Source organism: Carcharhinus amblyrhynchos, chromosome 17 (assembly GCF_965287045.1).
Source record: "Carcharhinus amblyrhynchos chromosome 17, sCarAmb.v2.hapA, whole genome shotgun sequence".
NCBI classification, from domain to species: domain Eukaryota; kingdom Metazoa; phylum Chordata; class Chondrichthyes; order Carcharhiniformes; family Carcharhinidae; genus Carcharhinus; species Carcharhinus amblyrhynchos.
The window spans coordinates 7,982,607-7,994,074 of NC_137340.1; the positions used below are offsets into that span (position 1 = coordinate 7,982,607).

The following is an 11,468-nucleotide window of genomic DNA, read 5'->3' on the forward strand; positions in this document are numbered from 1 at the left end:
GTGCCAAAATTACATCACACCCAAGAGGTGGGAGATGTGGATATGGGTGGAGATTGTCATGTGGATTCTGATAATGGCATGCAGAGGAATGCAAACTCATGCTAAACAGTGGCCCACTGGCGGCGCCATTTTTCTCCAGCTGGGAGATGCACGCAGGTCAAAAGAACTGTCAGGGAACCCGCAAAATGGCCGACACACGTACCTCCAGGCCCGATCCACCAGAAAAGTTACGGGCTGCAATGGGAGAATCGTGGCCAAGGAACACCACGGTCAAACCTTCATTTTCACTCTGGACATACTTCGTTCTCTGCATCTGCCAGGGTTTATAATGCGTACGTGATTGGAAATCCTGTCTCATCGTCCCAGTAGTGCAGTAATACTGCTCCTATTCCATGGGGGAGGAGTCACAGGTTACGACGTGTGGTCTTAGAGGGTCATAATGGGCTGGTAAATTTGTTGGCAGCGATTGTTTGCAAAGGCTTTCTCTTGTGGCATTTGCCACAACCAATTCTGATTTTAATTGAAACAGTGTGCCGAAGGGTGCCAAGTCCGGTATGAATCTTCTATAGTAATTTGAGACCTAGGAAAGACTTCAACTCTGTTGTGCTCCTTGGAGTCAGAGCCCTTTCATGGCCTTCACCTTCTCTTTGACAAGGTGTAATCCATCCTCATCAACTCTAGACCCAAGGTATGTTACTTCACTGGACGAGAACACACATTTTTCCCTTTTTAATTGGACGCCAGCATCAGAAAAAAGCTGTAAGACCTCCTCAAACTCCAAATGTTCCCTAGCAGCAGCTCCCCGGATTAGTACGTCATCCAGATGGTCTGCCACTCTGGGCACCCCTTAAAGGATGTTCTCCATCACCCACTGAAAAATGGGCCAAACTGAAGACATTCCCAAAGGGTAAAGCGAGTATACTCATACAGTCCTTTCTGAGTATTTATGGTGACATACTTCCTGGATGACGCCTCAAGCTCCGACTGGAGGTAAACGTGGCTCGTGTCTAATTTGGAAAATGCGTGAACCCCAACCAGTTTTGCATACAGGTCTTCTATGCGTGGCACAGGGTATCAGGGGAAGCAGGAAGCTCTGTTGACCATAAGTTTATAATCTCCACGGAAATGGACCGAATTGTCAGGTTTTAAAACTGGGACTACTAACATGGCCCATTCAGCAAATTGTATTGGGCGTATAACGTCAAGTTCCTTTAGACTTTATTCAGCCTCTATTTTGACGTGTAGAGCATAAAAGTTAAAGTTTATTTGTTAGTCACAAGTAGGCTTACATTAACACTGCAATGAAGTTACTGTGAAAATCCACAAGTCTCCACAGACCCTTGCCTGTTCGAGTACACTGAGGGAAAATTTAACGTGGCCAATTCACCTAACCAGCACATCTTTCAGACTGTGGGAGGAAACCGGAACATCAGAGGAAACCCATGCATAAATAGAGAGAACGTGCAGACTCTGCACAGACAGTACTGGGAATCGAATCCGGGTCCCTGGCACTGTGAGGCAGCAGTGCTAGCCTTTACGCCGTTGTGCCTTAAGTATTTAGGTCAGCCCTCTGAGCCTACGTTAATCTTGGTCCTCGCGCCTCTAATCTTGCTGAGAGCTTCTTGGAATGCTTTGGGATGCTTCCCAATGACTTTATATAAATTGCCAGTAACCACTTTAAAGATCTGTTGCCAATCCAAGTGGGTTTTCTGTCACCAGTCCCTTCTCAAAGACTGGGGCCTGGTCCTTGCACCACTGTTAGGGGAAGTCTGTTGCCTGTGTGTAACTGGGAGCATAATGGTCCCAGCAATATGCAAGGGCTCTCCAGTGTATGTGGCCAATTTAGCCTTGATGTAGGGCAGGTTTAAAGGCAAGATGCCCACAGTCCCTTAAGATTTGCTCTCCAATAATAGATAGTGGTCCCTGTGTCTACATCCACGTCTAGGGGTTAGCCATTTACCTGGAGTTTAATCTTTATTGGAGCCACTTATGGTGTGGTGATGTAATTTAGCTGCATCAATGCATCATTCTCAGGCTAATATATTTGCAAAGCCTTTTCCTGAAGTGACTTCATCCTTCAGCCAGGGCATTTTATCTGTTTCAGTAGCCTTGTCTGGGGCAGACCCAATGACTATAAGTGCAGCATGGATGTGCTCACTCCTCACTGTGTTGCAGAGAAACTTCCTGTCCAGTTCTGGAATCCTGCAGCCTCCGAGTCCAATTACCCTCTCTTGGCAGTAAATGGGAGTCAGAAATATTATCAGTTGGGGACTTGGTTCTGTGGTGTGGGGGTTGCCCAAGGCTGAGGACAGTATTGTCCATGGGCCCTTTACTGTTCCAGGAATAAGTTGATTAGGGCCATGGAGGCAGAGGGCTTGGTTCATGTACTAAATGAGTGCTGTAGTATATGTCTTTACCAAGGAACAGAATGGTGTCAAAGTCCTATTTTAGATAACGGCTAGGTTAAAAATTGATAGAGGTATCAGAAAGACCGCTGTATTTAAACTTCGATACGTCTTTTATAACCAAGACTATATTGCAGGTTAAAGATTCGGTTTATGAAGTCAAATTGACAATAAAACAGGAAACAAACATAAGCTCATGTGGAATCAAACTCAAACAAACTGGGATGCAGGGGGTCTTATTGGTATATTCTCTTTAACAATGTCCAGAGTCCAATACTAAAAGGGCAATTTTACATCCCTTCCTGTTTTACCCTCCATTTAAGTATATGGACTTAAGATTGGGTGGTTGAGCAGGTTTGGTTTTGATCAAGGACCTAGACGAAGCAAATCAGAAAACAAAGCAGGCAGGAAAAGCCAGAATCACATGATGACAGTCCAGATTGCTAAAAGCACAATCAGCCTAACGTAACATGCAACTTATTTTGAAAACCATTAAAAATTACAACCCTGGCTGGTATCTAACAGATTATTCCAGCCATATATCTTTGATTGCGCAGATGTACTTCCAACCACACACATTTTTTGTTCCATTTCACGCTTTTCCCATAAACCTAGCTGCTGAGAAAAGATCTGTTTAGCATTTCCAGTGTGTGATTGAGCCCTAGTTCTGGAAAACTGTTTATTGGAGATTATGTAAGATGCCACCGTATTTTGAAGGCAAAAAGTAGTGTATAGGCCAAGATTATACGGTTCAATTTATTTACAACTAAAATAATATCCAGAAGCAGTTGCAATTGTAGCATAACCTTAAGGGTCACTGGAAGCTCAGTCCCCCATACCCCACTGCCCCAGGCATGACAGCACTTTCACAGAAGTTGGATCTGGATGAGTACAGACATTTGGTGCATTTTGCAAATGTACTTTAGTTGTTGCCCCTTTACAGTTGGATCCTTCGGCCTTTTGCATATTCCTATGAGGGACAATTGGCCATCAACACCCATTTAACATCTGGCTCCAAGCCATAATGGATTCTCGCAAGAATGTCTACTATGACCTACATTGCTTAAATCCTTCGATTGGCATTGGAATCTTTCTAAATGTCTCAGCTGAGCCTTGTTCTCCAAGACCTGAAGCAGAAAATATCAGACTGCCTCTCCTATCAGCCCATAAGCGCAGTAGTCAACTCCTCCTACAAGCCCACAGACTGGTCCACAGTGAGATTTTTCCTAAGTTATTTTTCACCTGTATTATTCCATTGGTTGTGGAGGTCCCTGATCTCCTCCAAAATATTTTCTGTGGATGCCCTGGTGTCCTATGTTGACCTCACCCCTCCCTATCTTGAGACGCTACGCAATGACCTACTGAGACCCGACCCATGAGACTGTCAAGTACCTCTCTCTTACATACCAGGTCCCCATCTACAGGCTGCATTGTCCTGACTATGACTATGTCATTTTCCGCCCAGTACCAAGCGACCAACCCCCAGGAACCAAACATATGAGTGACTGACCATGCCCAGCATACCGCACTGTGCACGACTGATACAACAAAAGTGTTTTTTTGAAGTTTATTTATTAGTCACAAGTAGGCTTACATCTACACTGCAGTGAAGTTACTGTGAAAATCCCCTAGTTGCCACGCTCCGGCGCCTGTTTGGGTACATTCAGGGAGCATTTAGGATGGCCAATTAATCTCATCAGCATGTCTTTTGGAACGAGAGGGGAAACTGGAGCATCCCGATGAAACCCAAGCAGTCACAGGGAGAACGTGCAGACTCCACACACACTGATCCAAGCTGGGAATCAAACCTGGGTCCCTGGCGCTATGAGGCAGCAGTGTTAACCACTGTGCCACCATGCGACCAGAGAAAGCAGACAGACCCTCCCCTCCCTGGACTGGAACTAGGACATGCGAGACACGCACTCATGTAGTACAATGTGCTTTGCCCCAGCACTGCCTTTGCCTTCTGGTCCCGACTACATGATGCACACTGTCTGCCCCAGGACCGCCTGAGACTTATACCCTCTCTTTGTATCACCACCAATCACGTATCTTTGTTCACAGCATCCCTCCTGTGCACCATTCACCACCTTCCACCCTGCCGCCCAGTCAAGCATGTGTCTTCTAGCCCTTTCCTTCCCAGCAGTTTTGACGAAGTAGCCTTGGCACAAGAGTTAGAGAGCCGTGAGCGCATGCAGGGAAAGGCAGGTAACCACTGCGTGCACAAATCTTGAAGCTGCAGTTTGCCAGATTCACATCGGTTAGATCCGGTTATGATTCACGACGATCTAATTAGTTGTCGACATGGCTGTCGGATTTGGAGTGGGAGCAAGCGCGATTTCAACAAGCCAGGTTTTCAGTGAGCAGTCATGAGATGCAAAGGCATATAAATGTGGTTCCAGACATGACACAGCAGGCAACCCAGCCAGCCGTGTATGTTAAGCAGGGAAAATCGTAATCTTTACTGACACCGGCAGGAAACTGACATTTGACCACACTACGTATTTTCCGTCCCATCCAACATACTGCCTACTGCTGGTCGAACGGAAAATCCTCTCCGCAGTCTTTAGTCACTTTTGCTATCTTAGAGTGCATGAATACTGCAAGTTTAGCACTGGCGCAATGCAGTTTGTATTGGAATGATGTTAAACTGGCAGTGTGACGTCAAGAGTCACAGTTCAAACTTGACTTTGAAGAGAAGGACATGCTGTCACACTGTATCTGTGCAACAACACACGGAACGCAAACCTACTGTCATATCAAACTTGGCTTGCCAAATGCTGATGTGATGTGTTGGATCCCCTGGACACTTTGGTTGTGATTCTATCGGTTGATGAAGGCTTGCCCGTGGGTTGGCGTATCGGCAAAGAATTCCCGTCACTTCCACGTTGGAGGCCCCAAAATCGAAATGGCTACCGTCAGCCCTTGCCCACGATTAAGATCTCTGATGGTGGAAGCTCCGCCAACCAGTAACTGTCAGACGAAGAGGCTAGCAGTTCCTCAGCGGGAATGGTGGCAGCTGGCAGCCATACACTTACCACAGACTGAAGATGATCAAAGACTAATGAAGGTGAAATGGGACGTTGGATGGCCTTCCAAGAGTGAGAGAAAGCCCTGTAACCTCCAGTTGCTCCCTCAACCAACAGTAAACTGTGTGCATTCAAGGATAACAGATGTCAATGGCTTATTAATTAGTAAGGGAGCTGGGAATGCCTCCAATTTAATCAGGGTGGTAAGTTTTGCTGCCATCAGAGCAATAATGTGGGGTCTCTCCCATGATTAAGTGGGCCAAGTTGCCATGTTTCTTGCCATGATGGGCTATTTTAAATTCAGCCCTTTGTATTCTAGCCTGATCTTAATTTAAGTGTTTCCAAAATATTAAAATTTCAGCAAAACACCTGCTGGAAGATAGCTCTACTCGTACAATTATCCAGCTATCTGCAGAGTTCTATCCTAAACAAGAAAATTTAGTTTCCAGCCACGCAGGAGCCAAGCAATGCTAACAGAATTCTCCCTGGCTGAAGTCCACACTGCAGCTAGTGATCTCCGACTAAGTGAAATGGATGCGAAGTAAGTGAAACATTTCTCAAAAACCTCTTCTTATCCCAGCAGATTTAATCAACAGGGCAAAGTAGGGACCGAAAGACCATAAGGCAGTTGTGGAATTATACATGTGTCCTTGGAAATAAAAGATGACCTCTTGGGGATACATAGATAATAAGCACCGCAGCAAAAGATGTATTAAAGAGTCGTGAAATTCTTCTCCTGGTGGTGTTCACGACAAACACCTGGAAAGCATAGCCACGTTCAATGTGGTCTAAATGAAATCAGCATACAAAGTACCCCCTATTATTCAATGATTCTATTGATTGCATAATAAATGAACTAACTTAACACTAGTGGCTACTGCAGCTTTGATCCAGACACACCATCTGCAGAAACCATTTCAGCTGTCACAAGGAAATGCTTAGAGGGCACTATAATTTTGAAGCGATTAGCAAAATACACCTGGCTCACAGAACAAATTATCTATTTTGCATCGTACTTACGTCTTATCATAAAGCTATTTTGCAGCCACACCTCATGAAAATATGCCTTTTTTGAAGAAGGGCTTAAAGACAAACAAGGTGAAATTTTACTGGCGAAAAATTATAGAAACATCAAACAAGCCATAAGCATCAATAACTAGATAGGAAAGAATGTCCACATTGAGAAACAATCCAAAACCTCAAGGTTGGACTGTGCTCTTCTAATCATACAGAGCAGAAGAAGTCACATGGTCAATGATCCATGTCAAAACCGGCTGTCAACTTGCAATTATGCAATTTGCCCAGGACAGATCCAATTCAGTATACATATACAGTGTACAGTAGGTGCCAAGAATGAAGAAACTTTTTTTGACGTACTTCACAAAAAACATTGGTATTAAAGGATACACGTTAAATCTTATTTCATTAAAATTTTGCACCTTGTAAGGTGCTCGTTATAACAGAAGATTACGTCAAATCTCAAGTACAGAACATTCATCTTCAGTTTCCCCAAATTACACAACAGTGTGAAATTTTGCTTAATTTAATCCAACAGACTTTGGATTTTAACTCCAAATGAGTTTTTAAAAATTACATCTCATTATACTTTTGCAGCTGAAATTTTCACTTCTCACCTCTAGCTTCAGCTTCATGCCTCCAGCTTGACTCTGATCTACCCAGTATGTTTGGCTTCTGAAGCAAGATCAGCTTCAGGTCTCCAGCAATGAATCGAGCTCAAGCCTTTGGCTGTTTTAACAATCCCCCAATTGTGGCTCCCTATAACAAGCTGTTATCTGACATGTTTCTGAATTTATTGTATTGTACAAATTGTGATAAATATTCTTATAATGCTTTAGTATATTATACAGTGTATATTAAATATATTATACAATGCTATTTATTATTTTAATTACATTAATTAAACTAAGATATCAGGGTTTGCATCATATTTAATATTTTTTTATACCTTATTTTACTATGTTATTAATGCACTTACGTCTTCACTGATTCTGGGACTATAATGTATCAATTTACACCTTCCACACATTTGCTCTAGTTCTCCTGTTCAGCTCCATTTTCAATTGTTGTTACCTTACCAGGTCTCTGAAAATGAGCACCTGCAACCTGTACGCTCTATACTGCTCTGACTTACCAGCTCCCTCAGCTCTCTGGACACTGCCAAAAACATTGTCTCTCTCTCTCTTATTATAACACCTCTGCCCTGCTGCATCTCTGCCAATGCGAATTAAAGATTCCTTACTGGCTTCAGTACTTCATCTTCCTGCATTTCTCTATAATGAGTAGACCACTAACATCCTATATCATTCAATGAATTCTAGCAAACCTTACTAAAGTTAGAAAACTCAGACTGCAAACACAAAAACTGGAAATATAAAGAGTTGAAACTGCAGCTGTTACAGGATCTGCTGAGATATCCAAAGCTGACATAAATCTAATTGAACGGTTATACATAAAGCAAAATTATACATAACGTTCTTTATTTGCTCAAACTCGTCAAAATTACTTGTGTGATAAATAAAATCCATTAAATATAAACACAGTGAATTTTACATGTGAAATATCCTAGCATATCTGTTAATAATGAGAGTTCATTAATCTTTGTTAGATTGTTAGGGCAGATTAGTCTGCAAGAGCGCATACTGCTTTCATCAATTTCTATTCACCCTCCCCAATGCTGTTCCACCCATCTGTAAGTATCAAGAATTTCATTAAATGTAATGAAAAGCTAGATACCACAGACTCTCACAACTTGGCTCGGTTTGCCCCACATAGAATAGGATTCTCAGAAAAGGTGCAAGCTTCATTGTGTTTAAAACAAAACACTGTCACTTCAAGTAAACTGACACTTCAATATCTCTTACATAGAGTGCATGAAATATAACTCAAGCTGGCAAATAAGACAAAGTCCTCATGCTAATCATTCTGAATGGCTCCAAATATAGCCTGAAGGTTTATTTTCTGAATTGATAAGAAACAAAATTTTTTATTGCTCAGTGGAAGCACCTGCTACATATTTTAAACAGTCTGTGGCTTTCAGTAGGATGCTCCCTAATCTGATCTGTTATTTTGGGATGATGTACCCATAGACTTTTTTCAGTTTCTTTGCTTTGACTTGAACCTATTTTAATCTATAACTGTGTGTCTCAGGGTTGACATAGGTTTCTTTAGCTTCCTACTTTTTATGTATTTGTATACTTGTGCCAGTGAAGTGTTCAGCACATGGTATAAGTGTTTTACATTATTGTTTTAGGAAAAAAATGTTATTCAAAAATATCCAGCTGAATAGTCGGTGGCATTTAGTAAGAATACAAAACTCTATTGATGGAACGAACGGATGCTAGAGAAACTTTTGCACCTGAGTGACCTTGAGGCTTTTGGAAGATTGCTTTGTACTGAAATGAAGTTATGTTTCTGCATGATTACTGAAACACGCTCTGTTAAACAGCTGTCATCGCCGTGGCTATTCTGTTTTTTTAAGACACTGACATGGGGAACTTGGGCGGTCATTCCAACAATGCGACAAAAATACCTAAACTGCTACCAATTAAACATTAATCTCAAGCAATCCTTCCTGCATTGACGTGTGCTTTCTTCTACGGACTGAAGTATTTCCACAAAAGGCAAATCCAAGTCTATGCCTTATTTGAATCAACCATTGTATCCACGGCAGTCAAGTACAGTGCATCTATTTTGTTCGGTTGCCCACTGCAGTAACTACACTGGGCGACCCTTTCCTATCTTGTCCATGGTGCTGAATATCGAACCATAAAAGGCGCTCAGTTTACATTGTGAAAACTGTTCCACTCCACCGGACAAACCCATTGTGGACCTTTCGCTTTAAAACATTAGAGAATAAACGGCGAAGCGCGCTGAGTGATTAAACAGACATTGTGAAAAGCCGTCAGACAAACGGAATAAGCGACAAGAAACGAAGGCGCATCAGTTCCACTGAACAGGATTAAAAGCTAGCTGGTATTCAGTGGTAGAACTGAGCGTCAAACCGGATCACTGGGAAATGTAGCAGCGAATTTAAACGCCTTGCACTTGACAATGAACAGGCGTGAGCCACCCTCGGCTGACTATCCATGGATCCATTTCAATTCCTCCTCCTTACCTTCTCTATCACACAGCTGTATGGCCTCCAAGTTGCTGATATTTTTCAGCATGTCGTCGCATGGGCTGGTCGGGCTGCTCAGACTGTGAGCAAGATGTGCATCCATTTTGCAGTTTTACGAGGATTTGTTTTTTTTTGTTCTCCGCCTTCACCTTGAGTGTGTGGCTCGGGTGGCTCGGGCGCTTTCACTGGCGAGGAAGGGGAACAGCGTCAGCTCCAGACTCAACTATTCCAGCTCACTGAGGGGAGAGAGAAAGAACAGCCATCAGCAACGCCTACAGCAGAAAAAAAAACACATTGCCAAGGCTGCACAAGCACACAGCCTTACCTCACCTAAACCTCATCCAGCTGCCCCAATTCAACCCCCATCGCCTTTCTGGATATCTGATATTTCCAGCTCGACACTTACTACAGTCTGACCTACTTTGCAAATAGCCGCAAGTTCCCCTTACATTGGGCACAACTTTACCAGCGCCCGACCTTTCTGAGGCATTCACATTCACTTCATGTTGGCAGTGTCCGATCATGCTGGCACTCAGAGAAAGAAACTTCCAGAAACTGGTTTGCTGGCGGCAACCTCTTTTTCACCGGGCTCCCAAACCAACTCTCAGTCCCTCTCCCTCCTTCAATTCCAATATCTCTCTTCTTCAATCCCACTGTCTCTCTCGCCTCCAATCCCAGTCTCTCTCTCTCTCCCCTTTAATCCCAGATTCTCCTTCAATCCCAATCTCTTCAATTCCATTCTATCTCACCCTCAATCACATTGTCTCTTTTATTTATGATCCCACTGATTCTCTTTCAATACGTCTCTCTTTCAATCCATCTCAATTTCCCCTTCAATCTCACTGTCTCTATCTCCTTCAATCCCAATGTCTATCTCCTTCGATCCCACTCTCTCCCTCAATCCCAGCCTCTCTTCTTCAAATCCCATTCAATCTCACCCTCAATCACATTCTCTCTTTCTTTTACAATCCCACAGACTCTCCTTCAATATGACTCTTTCAATCCATCTCTCCCCTTCAATCACACTCTCTCTCCCTTTCTCCTTCAATCACACTGTCTCTCTCCCTTTCTCCTTCAATCTCATTGTCTCTCCCTTTCTCCTTTAATCCCATTGTTTCTCTCCTTTAACCCACTGTCTCTCTCCTTCAATCCCATTGTTTCTCTGTCAATCCCACTGTCTCTTTTTCTCCTTTAATTCCACTGTTTCTCTCCTTCAATTTCACTGTCTCTCTCTCCGTCAATCCCACTGTCCCTTTTTCTCCTTTAATCCCACTGTTTCTCTCCTTCAATCCCACTGTCCCTTTTTATCCTTTAATCCCACTGTTTCTCTCCTTCAATCTCACTGTCTCTCTCCCCCTTCAATTCCACTCTCTCCTCGAATCCCTTTAATCCCACTGCCTCTCCCTCTCCTTGAATCCCTTGTCTCTCTCTCTCCCCCCTTTAATCCTCCTCTCTCTCCTTCAATCCCACCGTCTCTCCTTTAATCGCATTCTCTCTCTCTCTACTTCAACCCCACTGTCTGTTTTAACTCCACTGTCTCTCTCTTTCTCCTTTAATCTCAATGTCTTCCTCCTTTAATAGCACACACTCTCTCTCTCCTTCAACACCAGTCTCTTTTTCTCCTTCAATCCCAATGTCTTTCTCCTTTAATTGCTCTTTCTCTCTCTCTCTCTCCACTTCAACCCGTCTCTCTCTCTCCCTCCTTTAATCCCACTGTCCCTCTCTCTCGCTCTCTCGTTCAATCCCACTGTCTCTCGCTCTCTTGTTCAATCCCACTGTTCCTCTCTGTGAGACAAATGGTAAGCAAAGATGTGTTGTTTCTGCAACTGAGTATATTTCCTAACTACAGGGGGATGAAGGTCACTGAGATAGTAGGGACATCAGCAATTAAGTTAG

The 11,468-nt window shown here is 43.2% G+C and overlaps 1 protein-coding gene across 3 annotated transcripts in view; it reads right to left on the reverse strand.

Annotated features, from left to right (window-relative positions):
- phyhiplb (phytanoyl-CoA 2-hydroxylase interacting protein-like b) overlaps positions 1 to 10,861 on the reverse strand; it is an 84,616-nt gene extending 73,755 nt beyond the window's left edge. Inside the window, exons 1-2 of one of the 3 annotated variants that reach the window (XM_080205450.1) lie at positions 10,050 to 10,861; positions 9,570 to 9,808 (exon numbers count right to left, since the gene is read on the reverse strand). In XM_080205450.1, the coding sequence (XP_080061576.1) occupies positions 9,570 to 9,675 (106 nt within the window). In that variant the 5' untranslated portion in view covers positions 9,676 to 9,808; positions 10,050 to 10,861. Of the gene's footprint in view, positions 1 to 7,430; positions 7,503 to 9,569; positions 9,809 to 10,021 lie in introns of those variants that run through there. The other 2 variants (XM_080205449.1, XM_080205451.1) reach the window with 2 other exon arrangements.
- Between the last annotated feature and the right edge of the window lie 607 nt (positions 10,862 to 11,468).